This window comes from Euleptes europaea, chromosome 2, assembly GCF_029931775.1.
Source record: "Euleptes europaea isolate rEulEur1 chromosome 2, rEulEur1.hap1, whole genome shotgun sequence".
Taxonomy (NCBI): Eukaryota; Metazoa; Chordata; class Lepidosauria; order Squamata; family Sphaerodactylidae; genus Euleptes; species Euleptes europaea.
The window spans coordinates 76,814,120-76,834,941 of NC_079313.1; the positions used below are offsets into that span (position 1 = coordinate 76,814,120).

At 44.1% G+C, this 20,822-nt stretch overlaps 1 protein-coding gene across 1 annotated transcript in view; it reads left to right on the forward strand.

The window, feature by feature from the left end:
- Nucleotides 1-20,822, forward strand: part of BTBD19 (BTB domain containing 19) — a 53,343-nt gene continuing 32,521 nt past the window's right edge. The window contains exons 1-3 of the mRNA XM_056867653.1: nt 1-89; nt 5,101-5,308; nt 8,120-8,173. Coding sequence (XP_056723631.1) covers nt 1-89; nt 5,101-5,308; nt 8,120-8,173 — 351 coding nt within the window. The remainder of the gene's footprint in view (nt 90-5,100; nt 5,309-8,119; nt 8,174-20,822) is intronic.

Genomic DNA, 20,822 nt, shown 5'->3' on the forward strand with positions numbered 1-20,822 from the left:
ATGGCATCATCCTATCCAGCCCTCCTTCGGGGCGATTCGGCTGCCTTCACTGCGGCCCTCCGGACTCTGATCAACAACCCACAGTTCAGGTGAGCCAGCTAATAGAGACTGGGGATGTGGCTGGGAGCAAAGGCCACAATTGAATCAACATGGGTTCAAGTGAGGAAAACTGGGAACTAACTTTGGTAGCCCTGTTGGCTTGTTGAACTGTGAGCATTCAGGACATCGGGAAAAGAGGAATGATCCTTTTAGGGAAAGGATCAGCTGTTTTTTAGGCTGCTTCCAGACAGATTTTGGCTTGGTTTTGTGAGCACAGAGGAATGGGTTTTCTTGAGGTGTCCACACAATATTGTTCCTCAGTTGTGCTTCAGTTGTCCTTGCATCATGGACAGTGTTAGCCCCATGCAAATCCCATCTTCCATAGCTGCTTTTAAGGAACATTAAAGATATCAAGAGATGGCAGGTACTTTCTGTTGCTGGAGGACGGGACAAAGGTAGTATTTCCTTCCAGTCTTCCCCATTCCGTGATATGGCCTGCCAATATGGCGGTGTATGCAAGCAAAATACTTGCTCCTGTCTCTGGCAGGTGCTGCTCAAGCAAGAACACTGAAGCAAGTAAACAGGGCCACTGCATAAGCTTGCCAACCTCCAGGTGGGGCCTGGAGATCTCCTGGAATTACAACTGATCTCCAGATTACAGGGATCTATTCCCCTGGAGAAAATTGCTGCTTTGGAAGGTGGATTCTGTGGCATTGTACCCTGCTGAGATCTCTCTCCTGCTTGAAACCCCACCCTTCCTAGGCTCCACCCCCAAATCATCAGGAATTTCCTAACCTGGATTTGGCAACGCCAATCGAATCCAAGGCCTCTCCTAAAGCCAGTGGACCAGCAACATGAGAACTGTAAATAACACTTTAGGAAAGATAGACCTATCAGTGCAAACCAAGGCTAAGATGTATTTCTGCTGATTGGTAAATGTGCCTGCCACATATTTGGAAAGTCTTTCTGTGCTCTCTCTTCTTCTTCCCTCTGAACTCAGTGAAGGCTAAGCCAATGCTGACTACAGACACATACTCTTCCAGTTCCCTTATGCTGCAATTTTCTGTCTTTTCTTTTTTATGTTCTTTTCTTTTTATGGCGTTGACCTGCTTTCCTCCAAGGATGGTTTGTAATGCCAAAAAATAAATAAAGTCTTCCCCCACTCTGAACACCCAATATTTGTAACATGATTTGAAACAAATTCTGTTTTGCAAATGATAGCAGTTACCCAGCTACGTGGGGTGGGGGGAGTGCCATCAAGTCCCAGCTGACTTATGGTGACCCGTTGAAGGTTTTCATGAGAAAAGACAAGCCTTTCGCTGTACAGCAACCCTCATTTTCCTTGGTGGTCTCCCATCTAAATACTAGCCAGGGTTGACCCTGCTTAGCTTCTAAGATCTAACAAGATCAGGCTAGCCAGGTCAGGGCACCTAACTACAAACAGGGATGCTATTATAATTGTCACTTGGTTTCCTTCTGGCTAGATGGGGATTTTTTTTACAATAACTTCACAGGCATTGCTAAATTTTTCTTGCAGGAGAATGTCAGATGTCTTTGCTTGAGTATACCATTTGGTGAAGTTATATCACATTTTCCTGGCGCTTGAACTGCAATACATTATCAAAGAGATAATAATTCCAGAAGGGTTGCTGTGTTAGTCCGTTGTAGCAGTAGTCCCTTAAAAACTAACCAGATTTATTCCACCACAAGCTTTTGGGTCAGAGCTCACTTCAACAGATGCACTCTTAATCAGAACATGAGATTGTGCTTTCCAGCTAATGCAGCCATTGCAAACTGGAATGCTATATAGAATGTGCTTGTGAGTTTCATAAGTGCCAGTTGGATAGGGCCTATGACTTTATTAGTGGCAAGCAACAGACATTTTTATTGTCGCTCTTAACCACTGTAGAGGATAAGTGCTTATCACTGTATCACTTTCAAAAGTGATGAATATTAGCAACACTCTTTAATCTAGAACAATGACTGCTATTTTGTAGAACTTTAGCTTTCTTAAGGCATTCCCATTTCTTGCAGTGAAGCATATTCTCAGATTATTATTTTTTAAGTAAGTAACAAAGAGAAGTTTAGCAGAGCCTCCCCCTCCTTCCCGTTGCTCCCTTCCAATATGGGAGGAAATGACATTTTGCTAGCAGTGCTACATCAAGACCGGTTCTGATAAAGAGCAACTGTCTGGTGATAATCTTTGTACGCCTAAGCTATTGTGTTTGTTTAACTAGTAACTGGGACAATGGTTTCATTTGAAGGAATAATTGACAGTTCACAAAGAAATACAGCTAAAAGATGTAGATCAAATTTCAGATCCACAGAACTGAAGGAGAAAGTCTGTGAGTGATGAAAACTGAAGGTAAATGCTTAAGTCAGTTACAATAACAGGCATTGTTTGAGTAAACCCATGGCAACAATATTAAGTACTTCAAATCAACCAAGTGGCCTTAAGATATACAACTGGGGAATCTGTGGCACTGTTGGGAACTCGGAACTGAGCATTGTGATTCTGTACTCATGAGTATATGCTTCAGCCCATGTTGACTCCCAACTCCCCCATTGCATGATGTGCTCATCACATGACCCACTATCAGTCTCTTATTTGTAGCTTTTAAAAGTGGATGAATGACTACTGGAAGAAACTAGAATAAGAAGAAAGAATAGAGTCTGCAAGAAACATGGAATGTAAATGAAGCAACAAAATAAATGTTTATGCAGAATAATCAGATCACAAATCCTCATATTCAGGAAGTCTCTAAGTTTAAGTTTGCTGAAACTGGAGGAACAGTAAGAAACCATTAAATATCTTATGCCAATGCTTCATTTCTAAAATGGGAGACGATATGGTTCAAAACCTACCTACTCCCTGGGAAGACATACTCTGGCCTTTCTGTGTGTTGGCTGACTTTGATTTCTCAAATGAATTCTGCACATGTTTGAAATCACTGTTTTCTCTATTTGCAACCTTATGACTTCTAGGACTGAACTAGCCTTAAAAACAGGTTTGGGGCTAAACTGTGGCTCAGACTAAGCCTGTTACATATTATACATGCTGTTGTACACTTCTTCCATAGCATCTCTCGAGTAGGTTCATTAAATCTTTTCATCTCAAAAGAAATTAAATGGAGAAGTTCCGTTTGGAGATTACATGCAACTGGAAGCTTCAAATGCACTATTTGTATGTGGTAACCCATAAGTATGGCACTATGTCTTCAGCTCTCAGCATCTTTCATTTATGTTGTTTTAGAGTATGAGTCATGGGTTGGATCCCTGATTTATATATATAAACATATGAAGTTGCCTTATAGAGAGTGAGACTGTAGTTGGTACTGTCTACTCTTCCCGAACCTGCTCCTTTGATTTGTGCCTACCTCTTAGCCACCACACCTCAAAAACATCAAAGTTAATTTATGAACTCAATAAGTGGCGTTGGTCATTTGCTAGGCCTCTGGCCCCCTTGCCAGCAGGGAAATACCTGGAGATTTTGGAGGTGGAGCATTGGAAGGGCAGGGTTTGGGAAGGGGAGGGACCTCAGCTGGGTATAATGCTATAAAGTCCCACCCTTCAAAGCAGCCATTTTCTCCAGGGGAACTGATCTTGGCCACCTGGAGATCAATTTGCACTGCACTGTCAAAGGAGAAATACTTAACCAAGCAAAGTTCTGAGGGAATGGCTTAGTTGACCAAACTGTCCTTTGGGTATAAGTGGTGATTATCAGGCAGTTCTCCCCAGGCACCTTCTTTGGGACTACTTCTAGCAGTGAGATCTGCAGGTTCTCCAGGATGAGGGAAGTGAAGGGCCGGCAACTCAGCCTGCCGTGAGCACTTTATATCTTTTTCTGTTCACAATATCGTCCAACCTGACGACCAGCTTGCCGTGCTATGCATATGGCGCCTACGGCTGAGATCTTAAAACCATGAGTGAAACCCTCCATCCTGTAACATGCATCCAGTCTCCAGGCACCTTAGCTTTGGTAGCTTAATTGGACAGTGCACCTTTTGGAGAAGTGGGGCCTGTTTAGCCTGCCTTTCCACCCCTGGTCCCTGTGCAGTGTGCACCTGCTTTGCAAACCTTTCCCTTAGGCAAAAGCTGAAGGGGGGGTGGAGCCACTGTAGATTGAGCATTCATGCCTGTATCCTCAGAGGCACTTATTGCAGCTGCCATGGAAGCTAGATTCCCAGCAAAGCAAGCGGGGTTGAACCACCAGGCTGTCCCCCCTTCATGGTCATCTAGGGTTGCCAGGTCCCTCTTCACCACCGGCGGGAGATTTTTGGGGTGGAGCCTGAGGAGGGTGGGGTTTGGGGAGGGGCTTCAATGCCATAGAGTTCAATTGCCAAAGCGGCCATTTTTCTCCAGGTGAACTGATCCCTATCGGCTGGAGATCAGTTGAATTAGCAGGAGATCTCCTGCTACTACCTGGCAGTTGGCAATCCTATAGGTCAACACCCTAGAATTTGGGGACCAGGCAAAGAGGTGTTCGCTGTACAATCTCTCCCTCTGTAAGGCTCTGACTGGTATGATGCATTGCATCCACAGTTCTCTCTGCAATACATCCCATGTGAGGAATGGGTTATGGGCCGCCCTAAGCCTAAAATTTTCATTATATTGTAGCCAGGCATGTGCCACAAATTCATTATTACACACTAGGGTTGCCAGGTCCCCCCTGGCCAAAAACGGGTGATGGAGGGGTAAGGTTGCCAGATCCAGGTTGGGAAACTCCTGGAGATTTGGGGGTAGAGCCTGGGGAGGTCAGGGACCTCTGTGGGGTACAGTGCCATAGACTCCACCCTCCAAAGCATCAATTTTCTCCAGGGGAACTGATCTCTGTTGTCTGGAGATGAGCTGTAATTCCAGGGGATCCCCTGGTTCCTACATGGAGGCTGGCATCCCTATGTAATTTGGCCCATGGTGAATTTACTTTTAGCACAAAATAGCCAAACTCTTTATAGTGGGTCTTGAACAAGGGCTCTGGAGAAAGGAAATATAGGATAAAGAGTTGTGAAGTGTACATAGTGAACTGTTAGAATGAAATCCCTGTTGCTTCTTTTTCTGCAGTGATGTGACCTTCTTGGTTGGGAGAGAGCAGCAGGAAGTCTTTGCCCATCGCTGCCTCCTTTCTTCTCGCTGCCAGGCATTCCATGCAATGTTGAGCCAGCCCCAGGAGACGCAAGCCCCACTTCTCCTGAGCCATGTACAGCCAGAGGTGTTCCTTGCAGTCATTGAGTACCTGTACACTAATAGCATCACCCTCAACAATGCCATTGTAAGTAGGACCTATATTAGGAAGGGACTGGGCCTCCAGGGAAGGTGCTAAGTAGGAGGGTGGGTTAAAAGCAAAGGATGGTATGATCTGCTTATGGGAATGGTGAGATTACACAGCCCTTCTAAACCAAATTTGTAGATAAATTCAAAAAGATTACCAGCCCACAAAGTGTTTTTAGTGATGGGGAAATCTACCTTCACCAACAAGTTTTTCCAACATCTACGTGATTACTGTCATTGGCTGATTTATTAATTTTATGCAACACTTGAATCTTGCATTTATCTTGCTGGTTTTTATTTCTTCTTCTTATGATATACCTCTACCGCAGATGTTTCTTTCTGAATAAGATAACACATTAAGTTCCCAAAGGATAGTTGTGTTAATATGTCTGCAGAAGTTAAACAAAGGAGTCTTGTGTAGGGTTGCCAACCTCCTGGTGGTGGCTGGAGATCTTCCACTATTACAACTGATCTCCAGGCAACAGGTATCAGTTCACCTGAACAAAATGGCCACTTTGGAAGGTGGACTATATGGCATTATACCTCATTGAAACCCCTCCCCTTCCCAAATCTCACCCTGCCCAGGTTCCACCCCCAAAATCTCCAGGTATTTCCCAACCTGGAACTGGCAACCCTAGTGATGTGACATCTTAAAGATGTTATTCCAGCATAAGCTTTCATGGGTCTTTTATGCATGGGTACTTTGACTTATGTTCGCCCCCGGACTGACTCTGTTGTTCCTTGGAGTTAAACATAACTTTTCCGTTTCTCTGAGTTGACCTTGCACCCACCCTGCACTCTCTCCGGGTCTTCCCAATGCAATTTTAATGCAATTCTTAGTTCTTCTCTGATATCAACACAGGTCAAAACATCACCATTACTCTGCCTAAGTCAAAACGTGGGTCACCCCCACATGCCCCCGTTCTTATGTTTCTTCTTTCCACTCCTCCTCCAGCCAGCCTTCAGCCTTCCCCTCCATGAGGCCCCGGGAAGTGAGAGGCTAAGTTCCAGTGCTCCCTCGCCCCTTGTGGGTAGCCCATCACCCAAATGCGGGGGAGGGGAGGGAGAGTCAGTTGCCTCTCTCTTCATTTTTAATTATATTTTAATGAAATAATCATATCAAAAGAAAATATGGTGGAGGGTGGCCAGAGAAGTAAGCAGCCACATGGTTGCTTACCTCTCTAGTCCCTGTTGATCGCAGGGGACGGGTAGCTGAGGCAGGTGCTTCCCCACGATCTTCGATCACAGGGGAGGAGAAGCCAACTGCCTGGCTGCCATCCAGAGCTTAGGTTAGCTTTCTATCCCCTGCATTCTCCGTGATCGCAGGAGATGGGTAGCTGCGCCAGGGATGCAGTGCTGGCTTTTGTTTTGTTTTCTGATGGCACTTTGGTTGTAAAATGGCCACTCGCAGGGCGGGGGGAGAGGGGAGCTGGCGAATTGGTTGTGGTGACATTTTTCTAACAATAAACACTACAGCCAATTACAAAGCAGCGTTTTCAAGAGGCAGGGACTCAGATGCTTCTGGATTTCTGCTGGTGATTCTGCAGTACTCCTAATACTCCAGGAATTTCTTTGGGGCAAACAACCATCATGCATAGGATTTTGAAAATTCGGATCAGAAAAGTGTGGGTCAAGAGAGAGTTGAGCCCAAGGTTAAATTCCCATGCATAAAAGACCATGGGCTAGAGCCCACTTCTTCAATTGCAAAGAATGAATCCTCACTATACAGTCATTTTATGTAGGAGTCTGAAAAAAATAAGCAAACTTCAGGATCAGGGGAAATGCAGGAAATGAAATGTTATTATGTAAAATCAAATCTAGTTGAGAAAAATACAGTTAAATTAACTAGCTAACACCTGTAAAACACCTAGGTTTTGCTAAGATGGTTAACATTGGTAGTGAGTAAGAAATCCCATGTCCTAGTTCAAGCCTGGGTGCAAGACTTGAACCGGGACTTGGGATTTCTTGCTCAATGTAAGTATCAACCATCATACAAAACCTGGGCTTCCCTGTGTTTTACAAGCATGAACTATTTCAGCACAACTAGTGAATTGGCTTTGTACTTTTCTTGATTACATTTTAATTTTACAAAATTACATTTCACTCTGGATTTCCTGTATTTTGCAGCCCTATAAACCCACTTTTTCAAAATATATCCTACAAAATAGTCTGCATAGTGAGGATCCATTCACTGAATCTGAAGACAAGGGCTGTAGTTCATGAAAGATTTTGTTTGTCTTATTTATTTAAGGTACCACAAGACTCCTGTTTATGTGTGCAATTCCATGTCATTGTTATTAATCATAATAATTTTACCTACACGTCATTCTGAATATAGGATGGCTTGAGAACCATGCTTGGAAAACTATTCACCTGGATGGAATAATTATTTTACCTGTATGAATAGCTAATCACAAGGCCATTTTAAACCACAAGCATTTGATTAGGCTCTAGATAATGTGATTGTTATTTTGCTTTTGGTTAATTTCAAGCCTTTGACTGCGGGAAATACAAAGGCCTGGTTCAAGAAGTAATTACTTGCTAGTCAGTAATTGCAAGATCGTGCTATGAAATAGGTCTGTCTGTCTGGTGCATTGCAAACACTACCAAGGGGAAAAGAGAGGGTTTGGGAGGGGTTCTGCAAAAATTTTAAAATCAAAATGGGAGTTCTCAGACAGCTAATCTTCTAAAACTGCTCTTGTGAGTAAAAGCCTGGTAAAATGGGCTCAAACCTGTGCCTTCTGCAAGAGGATGGAGAGCCCCGACAGCAGGGCTTTTACAACAATGATCATCACTTTGTATCCTCATGTAGGCCCTGGAGGTGCTGACCTCATCCATGGAGTATGGGCTGAATGACCTCAGAAAGGTAAGGACAGGGGCTTGTGGCCTGTGTTGATTCTTTGTGGGCAGAGAGCCTTTGCCTTATGAAACTGTAGCATAATCTTTGATGCCTAATTATTGCAAGATGTGGAGGTTGAATTTTTCTGTGTAAGTGATGTAGGCGTTTGCATTCATTGTCGTGATCACTGTGCAGTAACACACACCGGGAAACAAAGCAGGGGCAGGCCTGCCACGGTAAAAACTTCTGAAGCTTTCCAAAACTCTAGGAGACAATCTCCCTTTCAACCGGCCTTCCTGCCAAAATGGTCACATGATAGGAGGGGAGAGCACCTAACTCCTTAGTCCTCCGGCTGCTGCCTGCCATCTTTTCCTCTCAAACATACAATTTCTTTATGCTTTCCAGTCATTTTTCTTCTTCTCCTTTTTCACACAGCCTCTTTTTCAACTAAGTGAGTTGCAACTGCCTGAAAGGCTGGATCTTGATCTTACCCAATGGATACTAAAATGGCTCAAACCCATGAAAGAAGGTACAAAACTAGGACATAACATAAATACAATCAGGATCACAGATAAGCGTATCAAATTAGTCTATTATATAGAAAAACCAAATATACCATATAATCATATGCAACATGGTGGAATACAAGAAAACTAAGTGCTAACAGAGACTGTCCAAGGAATAATATCTGAATAGAGTCCAGATAATGAAGTATAGCACTCCTTGAGATCAAAAAAATCAAAGTAGTACGATCTCCCCAGAGTGAAGTCTTTGAATGCTGGACTCTTATCCACGGTTCAGTAACCCTTCAATGGACAATGTGGTTTCTGTGAAACCCTACACTGGAACAGGGATCCGGTATTCTCCTGTTTCGATAGGATCTTCATCAGGATTCAACATTGACTGCACCGTAGCAAGTTCACATGCTGAGTAGAACACCAAGTGTTCTCCCTCTCCTGGAGGTTGGCAACCCTACCATGACCACTGTCGTTATCTGATGTGTCTCACATGACGTTTCCACTTGCTCCATATGCAAACAGTTAATGCCATGATAGGGGCTAACACTTAGGGTTGCCAACCTCCAGGTGGTTGTAGGAAAAAACAGCACGAAGGCTCTCAATAATACTATTAAATGTCTAAATGCAATTGTATATATATATTTTTCCACATAACAAAATTGTAAAGTATCAATAATAGCAGACCATTAGTAACGAATGGAAGCACATATGTGCAATTTTCTACAGTCATTTGTGTATATATAAGTATGTAATGTTCTGGGTTTGTTTTTTCTTAAGTGTTAACTAGACGCAAGAACTTACCTTGTTCAATTTTTTTTGAAAAATTTTTTTGTTTAAATATCTGCTATTATTGTAAATTAGATACAAGCACTTACCTTGTTCAGCTTGGACATTTTTGTTTGAAATAATTACCATTTACAAATGCATGAAGTAATGCTTTGATACTTTACAATTTTGTTATGTGGAAAAATATATATATACAATTGCATTTAGACATTTAATAGTATTATTGAGAGCCTTCGTGCTGTTTTTTCCTACAACTACGTTAGTTTCAGCATAGGTATTTTGTTAGTTAAAACCTCCAGGTGGTGGCTGGAGATCTCCCACTGCTACAACTGTTCTCCAGGTGACAAATCAGTTCACCTGGAGAAAATGGCTGCTTTGGAAGGTGTACTGTATGGCATTGTATTCCAAATCCCACCCTGCCCTCCTCAAACCCTGCCCTCCTCAGACTCCACCCCCAAAATCTCCAGGTACTTCCCATCCTGGAGCTGGCAACCCTACTATCGCCTACAGGTGGCTCTTTGGGAAAAGGCACTAGCAGCTACAGATACATGAAGGGGTCAGTACCCACATCCCCCCTAGGCTGTCCTGGATGTTATGAGAGAGTCCAATAAGCCCTCTACATGGAAGTCCTACTGTACAAAATGGACTAGATCTATCCACTAGGCTGTGGCTAAACATCTCCAGCCCTCATCCAGTGGCTTGTCCCATGGGTTTGATTATTTGTTGAAATTAAACATTTTGGGTTCGCTACTTCCTCAGTAATGATGTATTTAGCTGAAATATATGGATCTCTTATTGGGATTAAGGGCAAATCTATTTTCTCTCACCCTGACTTCAAGTGCTCCCTCAAGGGTTTGCATGTGTTTACACCTTTGGTGTCCTTGCCCCCCTCAATAGAGACTCTCATTATTACTCTCCAAAATGATGGCTACACCTTTTGAGCCTTTAAGAACTTGCTGCTTAACACTCTTGTCCCTTAAGGCTATGTTTTAAAAAATATTTATGCAATACAATTAAAAGATGCACATAATGAAGAGAGTATACATAATAGGTAGAAGGCAAGCACGCCTACCCAAATTATAAAATGTCTGCCTCTCACATTTTTCTGCAAGTTCCATTATCTGTGCTGCCCTCAAACCATCATCTGGAAGTATGTCTATTTTGGTTCTTGTAGGTTATCCGGGCTGTGTAACCGTGGTCTTGGAATTTTCTTTCCTGACGTTTCGCCAGCAACTGTGGCAGGCATCTTCAGAGTAGTAACACTGAAGGACTGTCCTTCAGTGTTACTCCTCTGAAGATGCCTGCCACAGTTGCTGGCGAAACGTCAGGAAAGAAAATTCCAAGACCACGGTTACACAGCCCGGATAACCTACAAGAACCAATGAACTCTGACTGTGAAAGCCTTCGACAATATTATGTCTATTTTGTTAGTAGGCCATTAGTTTCACCAGTGTGTAGTCACACATCCCACCAGCCTTTTTACCAGATTCTCAGTGTGATGTTTTTCTTGCTGTGATTATATTTACATGCACTCACAGATATTTAGATATACATCATTGTTTCTCTCCTTTCAGTATTCAGCACAATAAATTTCTAGTTATTGCACCAATACCATGTTCCACTGTTGCACTGCCAGTGCCAGAGACAGCGTAAGGGCTGAGGAGACTCACCTCCTATCACGTGACCATTTTAGTGGGAAGGCCAGTTGGAGGAACAGTACCCTAGAATCATATAATACAATCATAGAATCAAAGAGTTGGAAGGACCACCAGAGTCATCTAGTCCAACCCCCTGCACAACGCAGGAAATTCACAACTACCTCCCCAACCTCCACACATACCTCTTGGGCTCTGGAATGCTTTGGAAGTTTCTACTGTGGTGGGCCTGCACCTGCACAGATCCCAGATGTGTAACTGCACAGTAGATCACTTGGTGAACACCTCTTACAGGTAAGTGCCACTCTGTTTTCCTTGACCATAGCTTTGTAAACAGCACTGAAGAGGTGTCTGGCTGCTGGAAACACAGTTGCAGGGGTCCATTGCTTCTAACATAAGCTGCCTTCCTCTGGAAACTTTTCTTCTTAGTGAATGGAGAAATTCCCAAAGTATTGGCGCTGGAAGGCCAGATCTATACCTCTGCCCCTTATTAAAAGGAGGAAATTTTTCCATCCATCTGACAGTTTTTCAGAGATCACTCCTTCAACTCCTCAAGGTTAGCATAAGTATTGGACTGCAGGAGCTTAAACTGAACCTCTGTTGTATATTTTACAGTAATTAGTGCTTTCCAGCCACATAAAAAAAACCTGGGAGGTATCACTTTTTGTTGCTTAGCATTAATTTCATGTTTGTGGGTGAGGGAAAATGTCTTTCTCATTTCCTTCTTTCTGATTTCAAAGAGCTGTGGGAAATTGCAAGGGGAATAGAAGTAGGGAAGCCCCATGAGTTAACCGCAAGATGGTAACCCTTAGCATTTGGAAACTGAAAACTAGTCATAAGATTAAACTGAGGAGGCGTGCTGACTTTCACCTTTATATAAAAGATGCACCCCTCCTCCTACAATCTGACAGCATAGGAACCATGACACAGGGCTGCCAGGTCCCTCTTTGCCACCAGCAGGAGGTTTTGGGGGGCAGAGCCTGAGGAGGGCAGGGAAGGGACTTCAATGCCATAGATTCCAATTGCCAAAGTGGCCATTTTCTCCAGGTTAACTGATCTCTCTTGGCTGGAGAGCAGTTGTAATAGCAGGAGATCTCCAGCTCTTACCTGGAGGTTGGTAACCGTACCATGGCATGGCAGATCCTGTTAATATTGGAGTTGCTGCCACTAAAATACTTCTTTAACAGTTCTAGTAAAACTGTTGCCTTATTCGGACATATATAGTCTGGATAATCCCCCATTCTGAATGGACCATGTTTGCTTCGATTTTGGACACTTTCCATGTACAAGAGTCCTGATATGGAACTTCCTTACTTACACACAACCAGGTTCTTGACAAAAGAAGAGCTGATACTGCAGCTGAATTCTCCTTTATCTGATTCAGGGGTGACACAACATTTGCACAAGTGTTGACAACAGATGAAATCTTTTGGATGGTTTTTGTGCAAGGAGGTTATACAGTCCACATTTGCACTGCAGGATCTACTACCTCTTTAAAACCCTTCAGTTTCAGGGTGGGTTCTTTGTGTGTTTCATTAAAGAGACAGAACTCTTTTGTAATTGACCCAAATGGAAGTCTAGCACTGTCTCTCTTCCTGATGTCTGTCCTGCCTCTTCACCTGAGCTATTTTTTCCTTTTGCAAAGACACCCCATCAGGCTTAGCTCTTGGACAAGACCATGCCATTTAAAGCATGGGTTTAAGAAATGGTAAGGGATGAGCTCCCTTTCACCCTTCTGCCCCTAGTTAATGCCAGGGAATACTAACTGTACGGTTCTAAGCAGTGTTTACACCCTTCTAAGCCCATTGACTTCAATGAACTTAAAAGGCTCTAGCTCTGTTTAGGATTGCACTGCCAAAATCATGATCTGTGTTCATATAATTTCTTTAAATTTTTGCAAATGCAGCTGGCAAGGTAACTTTTTCAAGGAGAACAATGTGGGGAAATAGGGAATTTTTGACCGTTTCTTCCCTGCTATTTTCCTGCTGAAAAACCTACCCTTGAACTATTTTTTACACCTACAGGGGAAAACCTATCACACACACACACACCCCAGCCAAAAGGGTACAAGCAGCTTGGGAGTTAAATTTTTCCAGCTGGAAAACAGCCAGGGAGGACAGGGTTAAAATATCTCGTAGAGTTGCCAGGTCCCTCTTCCTTTGTATTGAACCTTTTCCCACAGCAAGTTCCATCACTGAATGGAGGATGACACAGCTTTTTTTGAGGATATTAGCTGAGCAAGGCTAAAAGCCACAGATCAGAATTTAACTCATGAGGGGCCAAAGTCTGTAATCTTAAAATCCATTCAAGATTTTTTCATTATGATGATATTATTTATATAAACCTCAAAAAATAAAATCAGTGGGTCCATGTTCTTTTTCAGTAAAAAAGTTGTACCAAATGGGCACCGACTGTTTTGTGAAGTACTTTATTATTTATTTATTATTTATTTATTTGATATGTATCCCACCCTTTCCCTTTTTGTGTTCAGTTATTCATATTTTTAATTTTCTAGTGGTCTTGCCTACATATATTTTATTGCAAGAACATCTGATGGCATAAATAACTCAATCTGAATTGCATGATGTATAATTGTTTAAGACATTCTTTTTTGTCAAAGGGGTTAATGAAACTTCTCATGAAAGGGGGTATCAGGACACTGTGTGGGTAAAGGAAAAAGTAATTTGATCTGAAATGTTGACATTCTTCCCTATGTTGAGCATGAGGAGGGTTTTGTTTTGTTTTGTTTTGTTTTAGTAATTATATCCTCTATGGGAGGTGAGGCGTGCATTCCCAGATCTTTAGCTCTATGGGATTATCCAGAATTCATTCCAGTCTGGACTGTCTTCTCAGCGACAACAAAATCTCTGACTACAAGAAAGTAAACAGCGGGATGAGAGCTGAGGTCTGCATTTGTTTGCGAGTGAACTGGTAAAATTCTTTGGTTAGGAAAAAGATTTAGTGAGCGTGATGAAAGAGTAAAGAGAGAGATGGCCAGGAATAAAAATTTCACTAGTTGCTCTCGAAATATTTGAATGCCAGGGAATTTAATGACCTGTCATCTCCTTGCTGGGTCAGTGATCTGAAAATAGGTTTTGTGTGATCATGAAGAGTTCCCCCCCTGCTGCAAGCGGAGGATGTGGAAGTATCAGATAATTCTGTTCTCTCTGATTGTATACATACAGCACAGGGTATTCCAGGAAGGCAAGTGGGAAGACGTTGATGTCATTACCTAGCATGACAGGGAGGAAACATTGGTTGTGACCTGTGGGGGAAGTCTAAGATTCAGTGGGAAAAGCAGAGTTTTAGAAAATGGTTGATAACGGAGAATGGGTTGGATTTGATGGAAGTTCCTCACTAGGTGATGTAAATAACAAAAAGGAAGTGCATATGTGGAGGGGGCGGGACACAGGGCCAGCATCAGCATACCCTGAGGTGGGACAGCTGCCAGGGCCCAGGATTTCTGGCAGGGCCCACTACAGCCGATGTCCCCAGCACACTCCCTTGCTATTGCTCCACCAGTCATGCTCCGTGCTTCATGCACTGTCCAGTGCCACTGGGGAAAGTGTTGTGGGCAGCTGTGAGCATGGCTCATGAGTAGACAAGGGAAGGACCCCAAAGCAGGTGGGAGGCATGTAGGTGGGCAGGAGGGCAGGGGGCCTGATAGTGGGCAGAGAATGGGGGGGAGACCCTGGGAAATATGTATATCTGAAAATCTGTGTCTCGCCATGGCAACAAGATTAAAAACCATTGGTCCTCAGACACTTCTAATTTTTTCTTCATAGCTGAGAAATGAATTATTTGTTTTAAAGGGAAACTACAGTTCAGCATTAAGCATGAGACTGGCATTGTTCTATAGCCAGCCTCCAGAAATGAGTGCCACTTCCAGCCATTTCTAAAGCATATACCTACTTGTAAGGGCTAATGTACCTTAGCAAAACCCATCCCAGCACTGCTAAATAGATGTGCGTTTTATTTATTTATTTAAAATATTTATTTGCCTACCTTTCTCCTGAGTATCTCAGGCCTCATGTTGGGTAACAGCAGTAAAAAACAATTTGATAAACATTAAAATAACTTATATGAAAACATTAAATGTCAGCGTGGTGTAGTGGTTAAGAGCGGTGGTTTGGATCAGTGGACTCTGATCTGGAGAACCTGGTTTGATTCCCCACTCCTCCACATGAGCGGCGGAGGCTAATCTGGTGAACTGGATTTGTTTCCCCACTCCTACACATGAAGCCAGCTGGGTGACCTTGGGCTAGTCGCACTCTTTCAGCTTGCCTACCTCACAGGGTGTCTGTTTTGGGGAGGGGAAGGGAAGGTGATTGTAAGCTGGTTTCATTCTTCCTTAAGTGGTAGAGAAAGTCAGCATATAAAAACCAACTCTTCTTCTTCATCTAAGAACATCCTTTGCCCCCACCAGCAAGGTATTCCCCTTTTGTCCAGGCCGAGGCAGCTCTCTGGAAGAGCTCTGGTTTTCAGCCTTTCCTGGAAAGCCAGAAGGGGAGGAACATCTGGTAGTGACTGTGGCAGGTATCTATTGGACTGTGTACGCAATGAGTCACTAAGCTCATGCTCAGAGCCACTGTAGAACTGTTTCTTAGTTTCTGAAAGGATGCAGATTCATCTACACATGCATGAGGGACATGCACAAAAAGGTGTAAGAGTATCCAGCACTTTTTCAATGCCTCCACCACTTTACAAGTCCAAATAGCTTCCCTTGCCTCAGCTGCTTTTACTCCTACTGGATTCTAGATGCATGTGTGCTCTTGGAAATGTGCATTTGGAATTTGGCATGAAAAGTTTCATTTGGCCCTGAAATGTACGCTTACAATGGGAGAAGTCAGGTGAGAGGCAAAGATGCTAATCCATTTATGCAGCCCCTGCAGGGAGAACATGGAGGTGACCTCTCTACTACCCTTACCCCCAGCCAGCACAGATTCTAGGTGGCTTGTCTCTCCTGGATGAATTAGCAAGCCAATTGATAATAATTTACTCTGTTCAGGCTCTGTCCCCTTTGACTGTCTGGGTAACTTTCTCTCACTTACTACACTGCAGGCATGTTACGACTTGCCCAGTATTCTTTGTTTTGCATCACCACTCCTGGGAAAGGTAAGAATCCCTTCAAGGCCACCCAGGCAGGGACGTGCTGCTCTGTTAAGCTGAGGGGGCCATAATGCTTCAATGGGCACTGAAAATCCACAGCAGGAGGGAGCTGTTAATCACAGGGCACAGGGAAATCACCCCCATGCTACTGCCCTCTTCTAAGAAATAATTCTGTCTTATAGATGCTGCAAAACAAGCCACACACGGGCCCATTTAAAGGAAATGTTTGCTTCACTGTCTGGAAGAACACACAAATAATAAAAGCAAGTTACAACAACTGAAAACAACCAGCCACACTCCCAATCAACTAGAGTTCACTTCCTTCCTATATGTAGGATGTTCAGGGCTCCAGCCTCCTTTTCTATTACTGATCTTCCAGAGGCAGCAGGGAACCCAAAGTTCTTGTTCAGAAACCCCGTATCCAAACCCTTTCCCATAGAATCATGAATTTCTGCCTTCTTTCCAGTTCTAACATACTAAAAACCACTTATTGGCATTACAATTTAAGGACACACAAAAATGATTCTGAATGTTGTCATCTATCCAGGCCATTCAGATTTACAATCTGCAAAGGAAAAGAGCTGGGGAAGCTGAGGCTACAGGCTTACCATAGATGGAGTTAACCAGCACAAAAGCAAAGAGATTCGTTGCCAATTCCAATAAAATAATCTATGCAACAGCAGGAGGACATTTCAGGTGGCTGTGTTGGGGTGGAATCTGAAAACAGCAGTTCCAGTACTGACTCTGTGATTTCTGCCATGCCAATTAGCAAAGGATTCATGTAGGCTAGTCTGTGATTGAATTAGATCTCTCTCCCTCAGAGTCTTAGGCGGATACTCCTTCAGCCTGCACAGACTGAAGCAGGAGGGGGGCTGCAGCGGGACCTAGGGACAGGCAGCAGCTGATGGTTGCATCACAGCCCAGACTGAAACTAAAAACTGTCCTCTCTTAAACAGTAATACAGCTGATTGTCCTAAATCAAAGTAGATATGGGCCGAAGGAACACTGATCCCGTTAATCCGTCCAACCCAGTGCTGGGGCAAGCCTTTGTTGTGCCTTTCCCCCAAGAACAGCTCTTGGAAATAAAACCCTTTGGCATGGCCCCATGAATCCAAGCTGCTCATTGTCTGTGGTTTAGCAGCTGCAGAGAGCTGGCTGGGGCCCATGAGCTCTGTGATGATATCCTAACACCGCTCCACCCCTACCCCCCCACCCCCAGCCTTACTCCTTAACTCTCAGGCCTGTGCTCTCTGTGCAGAATAACTTCCCATTCCAGAGCTAGATTAGCATGGTGGTGCTGGACGAACACAGCCTGCTATTCCCAGAAGGCAGATGGATTTTTATTTTTAGGGAAGATCAGCACAACCCGCCTGTAAAAATAAAATCTAAATAAACAGTGACATTCCTGGGACAGGCAACCCATTAGAGTTTCTGCAACTGATCCTCTGAGGAGATACAAGCCAACTATAGCCCAGTTTCTTAGAACACCACTTACGTATCTTTGATGGTCATTGCAGTCTTTGCAAGTAATGAGTGCTGTGAATACCCATGTTTGACTTCATTCTGGAACTGTAGTGCTTGATAATGTGAAACTAAAAGGTGAACACAAAGGAATTCCCCAACAGAGAAAGTTTTATTCACATGCCCTTAATATTTACCTTGAAGACATGCCTGTAACCCTGCCCTATGTTTTTTTGTGTGTGTGTTAAGTGCCGTCAAGTCGCTTCCGACTCATGGCGACCCTATGAATGAAAGTCCTCCAAAATGTCCTATCTGTGACAGCCTTGCTCAGATCTTGCAAATTGAAGGCTGTGGCTTCCTTTATTGAGTCAATCCATCTCTTGTTGGGTCTTCCTCTTTTCCTGCTGCCCTCAACTTTTCCTTGCATGACTGTCTTTTCCAGTGACTCTTGTCGTCTCATGACAAACATCCGTATGTTTTAGTGGATGGTTTTGTATGTATTTTTTGCTTTGGTTTTAACTGTTTGAATGATGTGTTTTTGTTTGCTATTAATAGTTTTTAAGATTTGTTTTTTTATTATGTATGATTTTAAACTGGTGGCCTGGATGAGGGCAGAAAGATGGGGTATAAAAATTGTAAATAAATAAATCAAAATCAAAAGCCAGTCCTGGCTTTTCTTCACTTCATGGGAGGAGGTGCTTCAGAAAAGCCTGGGAGGGTATTACCTTTGTGTCTCCAGGGAGCATCCATTCAGAAATATCTTCATCATAGGGAGACATTCGGCTTACAACCTCAAAACATTTGGGGTTGGCCCCAGTACCCTATAGCCACCATTTTGTGGTTGGCCATGGCCCCTTTGGCAGCCATTTTGTGGGTGATGCCCACTTCCCATTTTCAAATTTCCAAAAGTACCCACAGGCCTGTGAACTTAGGCAGACTATGAGAGGGAGGGCAGGAAGGGTTGCGTCAGTGTTTGGCTCTCGTGGCCCTGTCTTATATGCCCAGGGTAACGCTGATTGCCACTTTGCGGTCAGGAAGCAATTTTCCTCCAGGCCATATTGGCCAGGGATCCTGGAGTCCCCCGCCCCCCATCTTCTGGGCATGGAGTAGGGATCACTGAGTGTATGTGGGGGGGGATGTAGTTATGAATTTCCTGCATTGTGCAGGGGGTTGGACTAGATAACTCTGGTGGTACCTTCCAACTCTATGATTCTGTTATTCTAAGATTGGGGAACCCTGATCTAGTCCAACGTTTATGTTTTCCATGGAGGCAGCCAGTTATCTCTGGGAAATGCAGAAGGCCATAAAGGCAAGGGCCCTCCATTGTTCTTTGCTCCTCGCACCTGGTATTCAAGTGAGATTTATTTTCCCTTAAGCAGCGTGAATATGATTTCTGAACCTTGTTACTGAGGCAGCATGACTTCTTTGTGGTCCAGTTTCACATTCCTTCAGTAATTAATGGAAACTCAATCTCATGGATCACCTTAATATTTACTTCCCACAGCAATGCTACTGTGACACTGGGGCCATGGGTGTTCGTTGTGTGAAAAAACATGATCTGAGTAACTCATACGGACTGGAACTTTCATATAATACCCATGTGACATGGAACTCATCCACAGGGGAGGGGTCTTTCAGCAGCCATCATGTCACCCCCATAATGAAGGTGTTGCTGGTAGATCACATTTCAAACACTCATGGGGAGGGTGGAGAAAGGTCAGCCCTGAAACGGAACACACAATAAGAAAGAGGCAACGCATGGGATGAACATTAATACAAGCAGGCTCTGGTGGCATTCAGTATGGGAAAAGAATGTGGGCATGATGGGGCAAAAGCACCAATGGCAGTGGAGATAAGGAATACTCAGCTTGGAACACTAACTGGTAGTAAAGTGATGTTCTTAGAAAGCTGTGGGTGACTAAGGAGCTGGGAATGGGTAGCCAGAGTCAGTTGGCTTCATCCCAACTCTTCTTCTGGAAACTGGCTGTAACTTAGACCACAGAGGTGGGGAAGGAAGGTGAGATCATTCAGGCTCAGCTGCCATGTGCCAAGCCAGGCAATCCCCTGCTTTACATTCCTGAGTGCTGAGCTTAATGTGACTTCAGCTATCAAACTCACAGACATCGTAGGAGAATCTATTCCTTAGTCCTCTGCAGTTGCATTGCTGTAAATATACCATGCTAGTTAACCTAAGCACAGACCTTTTATGCATGGGTTATTCCCCCCCCCCCCGACTACTTTGGGGCTTTGATTTCGTTATGCACATTTTCTCCGACCTTTAGAAATTGCCTTGCTCTCTCCTTTCATTTCCCCGGCATTTTCTAGATGCTGTTTTTGCCCAGGTTTAATGCCTGCCTTGATCCCAAATTGACTGCTGGTCCTGTGCATAGTTGTTACTTGAGGTTTTTCTCCCCACACCCATATTCTCACTTCTCCCTCCCACTTGTCTATCCCCTTCATTCAACCCCTCCCCTCGAAGCCATCTTTTAAAAATTTATTTGTGAGTGCAGGACTAGGGGAGGGGCCATGGCTCAGTGGTAGAGCATCTGCTTGGCATTCAGAAGGTCCCAGGTTCAATCCCCGGCATCTCCAGTTAAAGGGACTAGGCCAGTGGTCGGCAAACCGTGGCTCGCGAGCCGCATGAGACTCTTTGGCCCCTTGCGTGCGGCTCTGCCACAAATGACCATGTGCGGGCACGCAGGCGCGCGCGGGGATGTCGGTCTGAATGATATTCTCTCTCCCCCCCCCTTTCCCCTCGGAGGCTGGTTCAGTTGCTTGTGACGCGCCTCCCTTGCTGAGCTTGCAGCCCTCCCGCTTCCCGGCTCGCTCATTCCTGCCTCCTACTGCAGCTGCCTTGCATTATTGCACCTCCCCCCCTTCTCCTCCTCCTCCTCCCTGCCCGCCACTCTCCCAGCCAGCTTGATTCATTTTTTTCCCCTTTCTCTGCTGCGCAGAGGAGGAAGAAGAAAGCCGGCAGGGGGGAGAGTAGATGGGTGTTTTTTTTAACCCCCTCCCCTTCTCGATCCGTTTTTCAGTTTGCTTTTTAATTGTGAAAAGAGGCCGGGAGCCTTCGGTTCTCCTCGCCCGATGTACGTCCCCTCGGACGCTTGGACCTCTTGACTCCGGATCGCTCCAAATAGGGCCGTT